Source organism: Musca domestica, unplaced genomic scaffold, assembly GCF_030504385.1.
Source record: "Musca domestica strain aabys unplaced genomic scaffold, Musca_domestica.polishedcontigs.V.1.1 3, whole genome shotgun sequence".
NCBI lineage: Eukaryota > Metazoa > Arthropoda > Insecta > Diptera > Muscidae > Musca > Musca domestica.
The window spans coordinates 23,102,265-23,118,495 of NW_026712299.1; the positions used below are offsets into that span (position 1 = coordinate 23,102,265).

The following is a 16,231-nucleotide window of genomic DNA, read 5'->3' on the forward strand; positions in this document are numbered from 1 at the left end:
AAAAGAATTTATTTCGAGTAGATCATACCACCTATCAACATTTAGCTTTAGTACAGTTATAGTTTGCTATAGAGTGTATGATATAACTCGGAGAAGGATTCTATTACAAAATCTATATATATCGGAGCCAAGTTGCACAAAAAGGAAACGTACGTGCCAAACCCCACTCTACTTGAGATGGCATTAGCCATTATTTGCACAATAAACCTGAAATGGGATTAAGAATATATGGGAACTATATCCAAATATTTACGAGCTCTGTAAAATATGTGAGGGACTTAAATACCAAATCGGATGAAACATATATATGCTATAGCTATATCCAAACCGATTTTCTCCAAATTTGATGTACTTCCTTCTAGACTAAATTTGGTTGGATACGCCAACATTCAGGTAATTTGGCTATTTAAATATTGGCTATTTGGTGCACAATTAACCCGAAATCGGTTGAGGATATATATGGGAGCCATATCCAAATCTGAACCGATCGTGACAAAATTTGATACACTTATTTCAGAGCTGTATCTGATACCTGGTACCAATGATCATTGTTGTGGAATGCATATTACGTTTGTGAGGGACTTAAAACCCCAAACATATAACTAAATCTGAAATTTGAAGTACTGGTTTATAGAATGAATTCAGTCGTAATTGCCAAAATTCAGTCCATTTGAGCTGATTTTAGTCATTTGGTGCACAAAAAACCTGATATCGGATAAAGATATATCCTACTCTGAACCGATCTCGATAAAATTTGACAGAGGTATTTTCGAACAGTATCTGATGTCCAGTACCAAATATCATTCTTCTGGAATGCATATTACGCATGTGAGTCACTTAAAACACCAAGTCGGATGAAACATATATGGGAGCTATAGCTATATCTGATCCGATTTTCACCAAATTTGTTGCATTGCTTCTAGACTTAATTCGGTCGGATGTACCAAAGTACAGGTCATTTGGACTTATATTAGCCATCGGTTGAAGATATAAATCTGATCTGATTATTACCAATTTCAATAGGGTTCGTCCTTGGGCCAAAAAAATATTGTTTACAATATTTCATCTCAATCGGATAATAAATGCGAACTGCATTTTGTTTAAAAGAATACATGGACGGACGCACAGACGGCCTGGCATGCACTAAGAAACTGATTCTATGAAGATCCTCAAAAGTAACCAAGGGTCTATCTCGCTTCCTTCTCCATTTTACAAACAAATGCACAAAGGCATAATACCCTTATACCCTTAAAAATGGACATATATGTTTTCATTATAAGAAAATTTAGAATATGCATTAAATTTACTATCATTTAATTTGTTAGAAATTTTTTTTAGTTAAATCCTACTTTAAGGCACTTATTTCTAATGGGCAATCATATATTTTATAAATAACATCTGTAACAGTAGTATACCTTCAGGCAGTAACTTTATTTTAATGCCGTGTTTATACGAGAATGCGAATGTATTATTTGTGGTAGTGAAAGCTTAATAAAGGCATACGTAGCATAGACCGTAGAATATACTGACGATTTTTTCGAGTTTCTAGCGAAGGCAAAATAAAGGCAATGGTATATAAGACTTTCTAATGGGATTGACTGATGATTAAAATTTGTAGTAAGGTGGAAATGAATATTTTGGATCTTCTTTGGTCGAGACTGTTGGTTAATCGCAATGCCTCAGTGGGTGGGACGTCTGAAGCGACATTCTCTTGCCAATTTGTGAAAATCTATTGGAAAGTTCTAGAACTTTTTTATGTCGCAATCCAGTTATCCGTACGAGGGCAGCTCGACACTTCCTAGACGCATCCGAAATTTTTTACAATAGAAAAATTAAAAAATGCAGACTGTCATTAAATATTTACATAAAAAAGGTTTATCGGGACAAGAAATTCCTCATGATATTGTGAATGTGTTAGGTAAAAGTGCTCCTTCATATGCATAAGAATGAACATTTCTCAAGCTTGTTTGGATCGTTTTAAGCGAAATAAAATGGATTTTAAGCGTCGCTTCATAACTGTTGATGAGACATGGATCCACCACCATACTCCAGAGACAAAAGAACAATCCACACAATGGACCGAAGCTGGAGGAAGTGCCCAAAAGAAGGCAAAAACAATTCAATCAGCTGGTAAGGTTATGTCAACGGTTTTTTGGGACTTCAAAGGCAGTTTATTGATTGACCATCTGTAAAAGTGTAAAACAATAAATTCAGAGTATATTGCAACCTTTTGGATCAATTAAATATACAAATTCGAGAAAAACGTCCTGACTTGCAAAAAAAAAATAAATAAATAAATAAATAATAATATTTAACAAGCAAAAAAGTTGTAAGTTCGGCCGTGCCGAACTTTTAATACCCTCCACCATTTGGTACAAATTTGGAAATTTCCAAAAACAAAAAATAATAATAATAATAATAAAATCCGTTAAAAATTCTGGGGTGACGGTATATGGGGGCTATACGAAGACGTGGACCTGCACAGACAATTTTCTGTTTTATGCTGCAGTATCTATTACAAACTTCAAATACCAAATTTCGAATGATTCCGTTAAATAATGTCGCTAAAATCATCAAAATACCGAATATCGGGGGGTACCGTTATATGGGGGCTATATAAAGACGTGGACCTACATGGTTAATTTTTTGACTTAGGATGTAGAATCCATTATGAACTTCAAATACCAAATTTGAAACGATTCCGGTAAATAATGTCGCTAAAATCATCAAAATACCGAATATCGGGAGGTACCGTTATATGGGGGCTATACGAAGACGTGGACCTGCACAGACAATTTTTTGTCTTAGGCGGTAGTATCCATTACGAACTTCAAATGCCAAATTTCAACCAATTCCGTTAAATAATGTCGCTAAAATCATCAAAATGCCGAATATCGGGAGGTATCGTTATATGGGGGCTATATGATAACTTGGACCTACATGGCCCATTTACGAACTTAACCTGCCTACTGGCAAAATATACACGTCTGCAAAAATTTAGCCTTCTATCCCAATTTGTTCGAAAGATAGCGTGAATTACAACAGACAGACATTGCTGAATCGTCTTAGAATTTTACGCTGATCAAGAATATATATACTTTGTTGGGTCTGACATGAGTATTTCGAGGAGTTACAAACGGAAAGACAAAACTGACTGTCTTCAAACCAATCATCAACAACTCGTTGTCCTCAACTCGATGGATAACGAGCAATCAACATGTGTTGTGGTCAAAAAACCCTCGTCATCAAACTCATGCAACGATTGGGCCTTACTCATCCCTAAGGAACACTCATCGACAACACGTATAATAATTTTATCAACGATTCCCATAGACTATCCTCCATTAAAGAGTTTGTACCTGTCAGTTAAATTTTATTTTACATTGTTGTGATCGAGTCAAAAACGATTATCATACTTTGTTGACTTAGTTTGTAGTTCGTGTTATAAACCCTCCTAAAATGTATTCGCAGTATATCTTTTAATATAATAATTACTATAATAATAAAAAGTAAATCTCGACCATATGGTATATAATTGCAGACCATATAAATATTTTTATTGTGGTATATATAAAGAGCATACGAAAGCATTTCGTATGCTCGTCATAAATGGACGATATCATATTTCAAATGTGTATAATAGATTTAAAATTAAAAAGGTTGTAAAGATTGTCGTCAAAACATAAGATAAATTAAATGGTTCAGATTTGTTATATTATTCGTCTACAATTGTTGTAGTTCTCCTCTCTGAAATTTTAGGAAATTTGAATTTTTATACCCTCATTGTGCATTTGTTTGTAACATGGAGAAGGAAGCGAGATAGACCCATAGATACTTTTGAGGATCTTCATAGAATCGCTTTCTGAGTCGATTTATGCATATCAGTCTGTCTGTCCTTCCGTCCGTACATGTATTTTTGTGAATAAAATACAGGTCGCATTTATTATCCGATTGAGATGAAATTTTCCAAACAACTTTTGTTTTGCCCAAGGACAAACCCCGTTGAAATTGGTGAGAATCGTGAAAAGTGAGAGAAGAAGAGAGAGGGAGAGAGAGAGAGAGAAGGAGAGTGTGAGAGAAAAGGTTAATGATCCCTTGACTTGGGGTCAATGACCTCTTGACCTGGGATCATTGGCCTTTTCTCTCTCTCTCTCCCTCTTCCTCTCTCTCTTCCTCTCCCTCTCCTAGGGTCATTGACTTTTTCCCACTCTCTCTTTCTCTCCCTCTTTCTCTTTCTCTCTCCTTATATAAAATTTCTGAAAATGTCAACTCCGTATTTCTACCAACGAATTAAAGATAACAAATTATTTCTCACTGTGTAAAGAGAGGCAAAAACATTTGCAATATTTTCTTATTTCAAAACACATACAATCACAAAAAAAATTTTGAGTTTCTCTGTCTACCCCTGGCAGGGCTGACCAGGGCTAGTATCCCATGTTAAATGTCTATAGGAAATTACATTGGTTTGGGTATACTTTTGGACTAGTGCTGGTGACAATGTCACCAGTAAAACGCAAAAAAATTACAAAATATGCTCGCTGCAGGGGAGTTTTCTTTCAAATTGGTTTTGGGAGGATATTTAGTTGTGTTCGAGAAGTCTATCAGGAAGGTGCTGTCGGATATTTTTATGAATACGCCGTAAGACATATTGGAGCACATAAATAAATATATCATATTTGAAACAAATATTTCCGAAATTGTTAAGATTTATCTTTTTGATTGATTTCTGTTTGACAGAATTTGTATAAGAATTCACATGTTGAGAGTAGGGTTAATGACTTTTGACATGGGTCCAATGACCTCTTTACATGTGGTCAATGACCTCCTGACATGAGGTCAATGACCTCTTGACATGAGGAAAGAAGTAGAGAGAGAGGAAGAGAATGAAGTAGGGACAGAGAAAGATGGATAGTGAGAGAGAAAGAGGGAGAGAGAAGGACCTGACCTGGTGTCACCTAGGGAAAGAAGTAGATAGAGAGGAAGCAGGAGGGACAGAGAAAGAGAGAGATGGAGGGAGAGAAGAAGAACTTACAGCTTTTTTACTTGTTTTATTTTAAAATGAATCATAATTGAAATAATTGTGCAAATACATATCTGAATTGTCTGATCAAAATAATAATTTTTACCAACAAAGTTGTTTTGAAAACAGAAAACTAAAAATTAAAAATTTAAAGATAACAAATTATTGCAAACAGAAAACTAAAAATTAAAAATTTAAAGATAACAAATTATTTCTCACTGTGTAAAGAGAGGCAAACAAACACTTGCAATAATTTGTTATTTCAAAACACATACAATCACAAAAAAATGTTGAGGCTCTCTGCCTAGCCCTGCTATAAAGAAATGCTATTTGGTACTGGAGGTACAAAAGCCTATGTTAAATTTTGCCGAAAATCGATTCAGAGTTTCATATAATTCCCACAGCCGTGATACCCATTCAAAAAAGGTTAAAAGTTGGTATGAACTACTATATATAAATTCCCAATATAAACTTTTTATGTTATTGGAGCTCTACTAAATACGCATAGTGGTGTAGGGTATCATATAGTCGGTCCCGCCCGACTTTTGACCTTTACGTACTGGTCCACATAACATCTACATATCAAAATCTGGACCAATATGGAATTTTTATAACGAAAAATATTGATATTCATGGTATTTCATAAATTTAGAGAGGGTTGATTAGAAATTAGTATGAATCATGCGTATTGGGTACTTCAGATCGATTTCAGCTACAGTAATTCCAGTAATTCCTGAAAGGAACCACTACTTAAGTTGTTACTGAACCCTGATTACAACAGACGGACGGAAGGACAGGGCTAAATCGTCTTAGAATTTTCCGCTGATCAAGATGATTCGGTGATTTCATGATTTTAGCGACATTATTCCACGGAATTGTTTCAAATTTCGTGTTTTAACTTCGTAATGAAGTCGTATAGCCCACATATAACGGAGACTACCTTTATTCGGCATTTTCATGATATAAGCGACATTAATCGGCGGAATTGTTTGAAATTTCGTATTTGAAGTTCATAATCGGTACTACAGCCAATGACTTACTTATTACTTATGTAGGTCCTCGGCTTCTTTTTCATTTAACCGGTATTTGTCAATGATTTTTTTTTTAATTTTCAAGTTCCTTCCAAGTGGTGGAGCCTATTAAAAGTTCAGCCCGGCCGAACTTGTTGGTTTTAAATAATAAAAATTGTCACATAGATAGTATTGATATTTTCATAGTTATTTGCTTAAAAACGGCGACATCTGAACATAACTATCTGAACAGTACAAGTTTTAACTTTATTATCCTTGTAATGAATAATTGATACTCCTTATCAAAAGGTATTGAAAAGTACAATCTCTCACTCCTCTACATTATCATCACACATTGTTAAGCCATCGCCGATGCAGGCGGCATAAGCCATCAAATGTGGAATGGCATTCTGTTCCAATACTCCAGTGAATAAATGATCAAAAGGTCCTGATGCGAAAACGCCAACATCTTCTCCTGAATGGTGTCCATCATTCGACTTTACATAGCTAGGATAAATGCTGTCTGAATATGGAGGAAAATACAAATTAATAAATTGAAACCCAATATGTTTGAAGCCATTTACCAATATCCCGCGGAATTCCATCCAAATCCACACGTTGGCCATGTTCATCGATAAATTGCTGTGGACCCAATGCATAGCTAAGAGTAGAATACTTTAAACCATCTGCACCTAAATCATGCTGATTCAAACCCAAAATAGATGTTCCACGTCCAGGATAACCATTAATGGTCAGGCCATGGCCATGGTCGGCCGTTACAACAATAAGGGTTTCCTCAGGATCGGTCATATCACGCGCCAATTGTATGGCCTTGTCAAACTCCAATGTTTCATCCAAAGATATTCCGGCTTTATTTTCGTGATGAGCCGTGTCGATGTGACCTCCTTCTATGAAAATGAAATATCCTTTTTCGTTACGCTGCAACAGGTTCAAAGCGGTCTCTGTCATTTCCGCCAGTGAAGGCTGTTGGCTTTTGTCCGACACAGCATAATAGTCCATGGCTTTTGTATTGAATATACCCATGATATGTGACACATTGCTGGTGTTTACATTTAAGAGTTCTTCGCGATTTGATACAAATACCCCACCCGGGTGCATTGCCTGCCAGGTGGACAGAAGATTTCTACCATCTTCTCTTATACCGTTATTGCCATGGAAATCTTTAATATTTTTGGGTAAAAACTTCGCCATTCCACCACCCATCATAATGTTGAAATTACGTCCCGGTTCTTGGGTAACAAGTTGATGTGCCATATCCATACATGTTGCAGGATCTTGTCCAAAGGACATGACATCGGCATCACTTTCGTACAGGCGATTGGCTACATGAGCATAAGTGCCGCTTGGACTGGCATGAGTCAAGGTGGTTGTGGTAATGAAGCCAGTGGATTTACCCGCCTTTTGAGCCCAGGCTGCAATGGATGATACCTGGTTTGCTGGGTCCATGCTGGCGCTGCAATTGTTATACTCCACATTGGCACTAACGCCAATTGTTACAATATTGCCCTTTACACCACACAGGTATGCCGTGGCGGTGCAAGCCGAATCAGCAACTTGGGCATTGGCACAGTATGTCTAAATTCAATTCAATTAAGTTATATTCTGAAATGTAAAACAGAATCAACTTACCTTACTAAAAGCAGCATGGGGAAACTTCTCAAAGCTCAAGGAATCCTCTTCTCCTGTGTGGTTTTTTCTCTGCCCCTTCAGCATGCGAGCAGCCGCCACCGTTGACAAGGACATGCCATCGCCAAGAAACATAATAATATTCTTAGCCTTATTCACATTCAGTTTTTGTTTTTCTAGATTCCTCAAGACTTGCTCCCTCGCAACGGATCTCCAGAATTCTGGATCTTTTTCCTCTTCTGGGGTAGGTTTATTGACACCAACCTTTTCCACAGATATCGAATTTCTTGTCTTCACCATTTGGCCGGCCAAATTTTGTGGATTGTGAAAACTGATGTCATCCACAATGCGACCCGAGGCCAAAGTAATAATCAGAAAAATAAATAATAATTTTAGAAATAATATTTTCGACATATTTCCGATTTTTGGCACAAAAGTTTGGTTTCAGTCTGCAATGGTTTTTTGTGACTAATATAAACAATTGTCAAAACTCGTATTTATAGTTGATCTCTTGAAATATATTATTCTAATGTTTTATATTGTGGCTATAAAAGACTTGAGTTATCTTATGGCCTCCGCTGGCATACTTTCTTTAAGGCCTCAATAATCCAGATATATGATAAGAATTCTTTCCGCAAAGGAACAAGGTAAGACAAAACATATAAAATGTAAACAGCATAAAATAATAATTTTGGGAGTGTGTCTGATTCTGAAGTTCGAGACACAGTGGTTTTTTTATTGAGTGAAGGTTATTTGGTGATAAAAAATAATAAAAACAAGTAAGCCAAGGCTATTGCTGGACGGGCTGTCCACGGTCAAGTTTAAAAAGCTCTAAGCTCTTAGAAACTATTCCAGGTATAGCGACTCGTTATGCAATTTTCGATTGTGGATTTTGTGATGTCCGTCCGTCTACCTGTCCATCTGCGGAATAGCTCTAGCTTCCGAAGGAATTAAATTTTACTCAGATACTGTACCGATAGATTTAAGGTTTTTTGGATATTTTTTTTTTATAATTTTAACCCGGTTTTTTGGATGTTTTTGTTTTATAATTTTAACCCGATTTTGCTGTAAGTTGGCAGTATGTGTTTCCATTATGTAAGAAACATTCATAGTACCATATAGCTCTACTTCCAGATATTCGGTACTTTAATAATTTGTATCACACTTTTCAACGGATATGTTTCAAATTTGAAATTTGCAGTTCCTAATGTGCACTACAGCCTATGACGAAATTATTTCACGTTTGTTCTTCTAAATTATTTCACGTTTTTTATTATGTTTAAATCACGATACAGCCAACATTATTTAACATAGAGCTTAAAAATTTGGCAAAACAATTTTTTTTGATTGTTATTGAAATTGAGATATATTGGTCTACATTTTGGCATAGCCGCCACATAACGCTACCTCCCAATATTCGGTTTTTTTGATAATTTGCGCCAAATTTTTACGGATTTGTCTAAAAAATTATATTTGTATTTCGTAATGGGTTCCATCTCCGGTGGCGGAACATTGTACATATAGGTCCACGTTTTCGTTTAGCCCCCATATAAGGGTACCTCCCGAAATGTAGTATTTTGGTGTTTTTTTTTACTAATTTGTCCGAAAATTGGTATTTGTAGTTCATAATGGGTTCTAGGAGGAAGAAAAATGAAATGAATATAACAGTACTCACCGATATTAGGTATTTTCATAATCCTTTATTTAAGACTTGCTATAGATAACAATCACCCACTGCATTATCCAAATGGTCTCATTGGTATTTGTAGTTTAAAGTGGAACACGCTTACATCCACATTCTCCTATTTTAAAAATTTTCTTTTTTAATTTTCTTTATTTGCATATTCCTTCCATGTGGTGGAGGGTATTCAAAGTACGACCCTTTTTTACTGTACACATAAATTTCGACAAATGTTGGTATTTGAAGTTCTTAGAGATATCGCCTTGTTTCAGCTATTTCAGGGGTTTGCCACATATTTAATTGATTTGGTCTTTATTTGGAATCATGGTTTCTAAGGGGTGGAAAGCCATTTCGCAGAAAAATTTCAATGTAATGTGTTTCAGAATAGTACCCACAAAAAGGTATCTCCTGATTTCTCCTGTTTTAAGAATCTTGACCACATTTTCCGATCGATTTGGCAAATTGTATGTAGGATAGTTTAGGAGTATTAGGTATTAGATCAGAATAGAAAACTAGAAATACGTTTTCAATACTTTTTTCCTTAAATGTAGCCGTCTCAAACCCAGATTGGCTGTTACACAATATGACATCTGAATATCTCCCAAACAATGGATTCCTATATTGCTCCAGACCTAACTTAATGCTGAAGATCGGGCCATAATTATGACCCCTAAAGTAATTTTAAATTTACATTGACAGATAGATGGACGGGCGAACGTACACATATGACTCAGCACACATAGAATCGACACAGCTCGTTCCGGTTATATTAAGGAGCAACAAAACAGAGCTTGTTATTTTAAAAAAGAAAAAAAGCTAAAATTTTGACTGCAGGTGTAATTCTCGACCAGCAACACAAATTGACGGAATTCATTCAAGAATATTCGAAGTGATAGCTCATTTCACTTTCTTCAAGTCACAATTGACAATCTGAGCAACGTTCGCTTCCAATGGAAGGAACTAACATAGGGATTCTCTATTTTAATCTGAATAAATTTGACCGGGTATTTATGTGCAAATTACGACGATGAGAAGGATTAAACATAAAATCGGATGAAACATTTTTGTGCCTCTATTTTTTTATTTGGAACTTGATCGTATCATTCAAATTCATATATAATAGATGTGTGAGCTATATCGTACTTTGAACCGTTTTATACAAAATCAAACAACGGCTCCCCTTAACTCCGATTTAAGTTTGCTCACAGTCATCAGCATCGCTCGATTTAGTCTATTTTCTTGATTTTGGCCTTAGAAACTTTAGGAAATCTGAATGTTGATCTACCAGTCGAAATCTAACTTCTTTTAAAAATACATTTAGATTCCATATAGTTTTTGGTGAAGTTCCCTACAATGCGAAACAGTTTTTGAAAAGACCACTCTTAGTAATATAAAGATAATTAACCGCTAGCCTGCCAAAATATTCCCAGTACACTTCACTTAAACCGAGTTCACCAACCGAACAGATACAGCCCGACTGTCACCAAGTTGCACAACAGAGTCGTCTAGCCGATTCCATCAGCCTGTCATATCAAAATAATTACACTCAAAAATACCATTTGTATTAAAATATAGGTGTAAAATTCTAACAATCTATTTAATTTAGACATGTAGACTCGCTAGACTTGACAGGTTCATATTTTTGCGATCCAAGATTTTATTATAGTTAAAGTTAAAAAGTGCGAGTAATTTGTAATGTTCGCAAAAACTACATTTAACAAACTCTCTTATATCACAGCCATGCATTTTTCAAAATTGAAGGAAATTCCTACACATTTAAAGATTATTTCAGCCATTTTGAAACAAGAAAAATAAAAGAACATATGCTGTGGCCAAAAGTCAGACATCACTCAAATAAGTTTGTCCGCTTATCCTCCAGACACTAACAAACATAAGTCAATGTTTCAACTACAACAACAATGTTAACTGACAACTTACTAGACATTGAAATGGAGCATCACTAACTTCATTAAACTAATTACATCTCGAATGAAGTAGACACCATCATACACGTTCCGACCGAGAGACAGACAGGTGTCTAAAGACAATGTTTGAAGATGTGTGAATGTACCGTATACTACATATTGAATACTGTGTGCGAGAACATACGTGAACATGTATTCAAGCTTTATATATACGACAGTGTTAAGGTCTCCTGATAGCTACTGGCAAAGATAACTTGTGCATCCCGGACAATGTATGCGTACATGGGAATGTTGCTAGTGTTTTCTTAACTTAACAAAATAGTTTTCTCTTGATCCTCTTTGTTTTATTTAACTTCATTAAGCTAAATAGTAATTAAAAACTAGTTTTAATTTAATTTAAATACTAATATTGAATTGAATTATGTTTGAAATTCATTTAGTTGAGAGAAATCAATATTCAAAAATATATAAATATTTTAAGTTAATGTAATTTAATGCAAACAGGTTTAATCACGATGCACATACATAGATCTTTTAAATTTGTTAACAATTGTTTACAGAACGAAAAACATTGCCGACTGTGTATAGGTGTGTCCCTTTGTTGCAAAGCCCCGTAGGGCTCAATATCTTCATGGTAACACTTTGAAGATATATAAGATGTTTGGCGTTGAAAAGGTATATTTTGGTCCACGCTGTGTTATGAAATTTAAAATTTCGCAGGATATATTCGCACAAAAAATCTATAGCTCCAGTCTATGGCATAGCACCCATACAACGGAATGTCTGAATTAGATGTCTCAAACATATTTAAATTTAACAAGTAAGCAAAGGCTACAGTCGAGCGGGGCCGACCGTTGAATACCCTACAACACTATAATAAACGATACAGTTTATATAGGCGAGATACTCGAAAGAATGCCACAGGATATTGTGACAAATAATAAAAGAAAACCATCAGGTTTCGTTTTATAATTTTCGAATAATAGCAACTTAAACTAATTTGCTCATTTCCAATTTATTGGAAGATGTTGCACGTAAACGGTCTTCCTAGATCTGGAACCAATATTTCCCAAAGACCTATAATCTCTCAGAAGTGGCAAAAGATTAACATTTATTATTGGTTTTTGACTGAAACGCATCTATATGAGATACAGACATTTGACTATATTCTTCAACGAAATCAGCCTTAACGAAATAGTCAGAAGTGCGTCTTTCCTGTATTTGTGAATTCTCCAAAAAGTCACTAGAATGGACATTTTCGTATTTTGTCTACAAAAGTTGGCAAACTATTTCACACATTGAATAGTTTTGGATGGCCATCCGAAACTGTTTGGCTTTTGCAATGTGCGGTAACCCCACTCAAATGTGCGTTAGGATCGGGCGATAATTACGACCTGCTAACAATTTTGCAGTTGTTTGGTCCATTTCAACCCCTAAATGTATAGCGATCATCTCCAAAAAGAGTAGGCATCTATTCTGACCCTCATCTTATCTCCATTCAAAATTTCGTAAGGATCGGGCCATAAATGCGATCTGTATATGCTATCCTGATATTCTAACTACTTAGTTTTGTTAGCTGTAGAAATATTACCAAATGTTTAATTCAAAATGAAAATATGCCAAAAATATGACAAAATTGAAAAAATATGAGAAAATGTTACAAATCAATATTTTCATCTTTAGAGAGATATTTTTAAGCGATTTTTTTAGACGTTTTTTCTTTCCTGCCAAGAGACCATTCTGAATTAATGAGAACTGTTGAAATCAGTTCAGCCGTTCTCGACTTATAAGAGATCTTTCAAGGATATCTTCTTTGATAGACATATATATCGCACATATTTTGCTATATATCCGATTTGTTGGATGTTAACATCAATGTAAAGGTCAGAAGTAACCTTGTCATGGCTTTGTGATTTCGACGGGATTTAAAATATTCACGGTTTAATGAAAAATTTTGAATTTTTTCAACGCAAAAGATATGGTCTATTTCACCCGCTAAATATTATCCGATGACCATCCAAATTGGTAGGCTTCTTCCCCGCTCTAAACTCTAGCTACATGCGAAATTCCGCGTCGATTGATCTATAATTGCGACCTGTATAGCTACTGCAAAATCCAACATTTTTTCAGTATTTGGACCATTTGGCGATCATCTCCAAGAGAAATAGGCTTCTATTCTGACCCTAACCCCACCTTCGTGCAAAATTTCGTTAGGATCGGGCCATAATTGCGACCTGTAGCGTTATTACAAATTAACATGGACAGACGGACAGACGGGCGGACGGACATACATAGCTAGATCGACTAGATCGACGGCGAGCTAGGAAGATCCATATATACTTTCGTATATGGAAAACCAATATTTCGAGGTGTTACATAATTTTTGGCCCAATCAAACTTATAATACCCCCAACACATAGTATTGTAGGGTATTATGATATACCCTCCACCATGGTATGGAAGTTTGTAACACCTCGAAGTATACACCACAAATATATTCTTGATCAGCATAAGCTTAAATTAAGCAGTATCCGTCTATCCGTCTGTGGAAAACACTCTAGCTTTCAAACGAAATGAACTTGGTTTATAACATTTTACTCAGTTTTGTTCGAGGTTTTGCTTCACAGTTTTGTATAACCCCAACAATTTTAGGCCGAATTTAATTTAAATTTGCAGTTTGTCTTTCCACTAGGAAGAAAACATCGTTGTATAGAACCAAATTTGCTATTTGAAGTTTGGAATTGGTACTACTTTCAGTGACAGAAATGTTATTCCACGCCTTCGTATAGCACCCATATGATGGTATCTACCAATATTCGGTATTTTTTTTGGGTTTTAGTCAATTTTTCAAGAAAATTTTTTCAAATTTGGTATTTGGAGTTCATAATAGGCTCCACCTTCCAATGCAGATAATTGGGTATATAGGTCCAAATTTTAGTATACACACATAACTGTACATCAACATATGATTTGTATCACACTTTTCACCGAAATGGTTTCATAATTGTTGAGAATGCAATGGGTACAATCCCCTATGATCGAAAACTGACTTCGTATATTCCCCATATGACGGTACCTTCCAAAAATCAGTAATTTGATGATTTTCCTACTGAACTATCATTAACTTGGTATTTGGGTTTCGTAATAGGCACCAACTTTTCAAGCAGTAGAGGGCCTCGTTTTCGTTTGGCCCCCATATATTTGTAATACCTAATATTCGAAATTTTTATACCCCACACCACAAGGTGGTCAGGGTATTATGTCTTTGTGCATTTGTTTGTAACAGGCAAAAGGAAACGAGATAGACCCATAGTTCCTTTTGCTGATCTGCATAGAATCACATTCTGAGTCGATTTATGCATGTCCGTCCGTCTGTCCATGTATTTTTGTAAACAAAGTACAGTTCGCATTTATTGCCCTATCCAGATCAAATTTTGCACAAATCATTTGTTTGGCCCAAGGACGAACCCTATTGAAATTGGTGATAATCGGTCAAAATTTAGATATAGCTCCCATATATATATATTTTCGTCCGATTTGCCTTTTATTGTGCATCAAACGTGTAATATAAGCCGGAATAGTATGGAATTTTGCACACACAACCAAATTAGGCCTGAAAATAAGTATGCCAAATTTGATCGAAATCGGTTATCCGATTTCAAATTAATTGTGCACCAAATGGGCAATACAAGTCCGAATTTAAAAGATACAAATGCTTCGGCATATTAAGTCCTTTGAAATTTAAATTATAATCATAGCGTGTATGATTGAATTCTCCCATAAAAAAAAAAACTTTTAATTGTTATGCGCAGCTCCACTAAATTAGCAAAGTGGTGTAGGGTATCATAAATTCGGCCTGCCCGACTTTAAGTCTTTCTTTACTGGTTTAATTATAGCGGAATTTTTAACGGTTTTTTATATTTTGCAGATTTCTTTCCAAATGGTAGAGAGTATTAATATTTCGGTCCAGCTGATCTTGACCGCTTTTTTATTACTTCTAACTCTAAAATTAACCAAATTTCATATTTCTTGATTTTTCCATCCACTATAATAAAATCGAACGAAATTTCAAGATTTTAGCTTTAGCGGTTTCGTCAGGGCGTTGAAATACCAAACCAAAATGCCAAACCTGATTATGTCCTTGTAGGTGGATGTTCTTACACTTTCCGTCCGACCTAATGTTTGATTTGTGATGAATGCATCGTTAGAAAGAAGAGAGACATGCACGTAGGATCTACCATTTAGTCAGTTACTTTCAATATACCATGACGAATCTATTTCAGGATAAATATTTTGTAATTATTAACAACTTCAAATAAAAACCGACAAATTAAAAATAAACAATTTATGTTTCCCCTATTACTGCTTAGTTCACTACTTTCAGCATTACAATCAAGCAAAATCTTCCTCTTTCAAAAATCAATTATCGAAACAAAAACAAAAAACCGGTTCTTAATTAAATTGATTATAAACTCTGCATGCATTGCAATGTTAATTGACTTGAAAAAATTGTGTGTGTCTAACCGAATAAGAGAAATACCATTTGAAATATGAAAGACCACAACCACAATTGTAGCCCCTAGATGCAAGCACATACACATAGATGACCAGCCATCAGTAGCGATACATGCAAATAAACACACACACACACACGCTCTACCACAAATAAGGCCAAAAACTCTTATGAAATCATTAGGAGTTTGGTCCATAACTGCCTGACTTATGAATATGACGTTCTCTGTTCATTACTATAGCGCACAGACAGCAAACAAATATTCGACATTATTAAAATGCCTTTAGGGCAAAGTAATGCGAAGCAGAACAGAAGCAGTATGGCACCGGACTGAAATTGAAGTATGCCAAAGCAAAATTGATAGGACTCCATCACTGTTGGTCAGTGTAAAAATAACATAACTCGGATGTAGTTCAAATCGATTACTGAAAAGGT

The 16,231-nt window shown here is 35.4% G+C and overlaps 1 protein-coding gene across 1 annotated transcript; it reads right to left on the reverse strand.

The window, feature by feature from the left end:
- Nucleotides 1-6,183: 6,183 nt before the first annotated feature.
- LOC101897625 (membrane-bound alkaline phosphatase) lies at nucleotides 6,184-8,135 on the reverse strand. The gene is made up of 3 exons (XM_005180847.4): nucleotides 7,681-8,135; nucleotides 6,615-7,626; nucleotides 6,184-6,553 (listed from the first exon to the last, which is right to left on the reverse strand). The coding sequence occupies exons 1-3, from the start codon at nucleotides 8,089-8,091 to the stop codon at nucleotides 6,360-6,362; spliced, it is 1,617 nt and encodes a 538-aa protein (XP_005180904.3). The 5' UTR covers nucleotides 8,092-8,135; the 3' UTR covers nucleotides 6,184-6,359.
- Nucleotides 8,136-16,231: the final 8,096 nt, after the last annotated feature.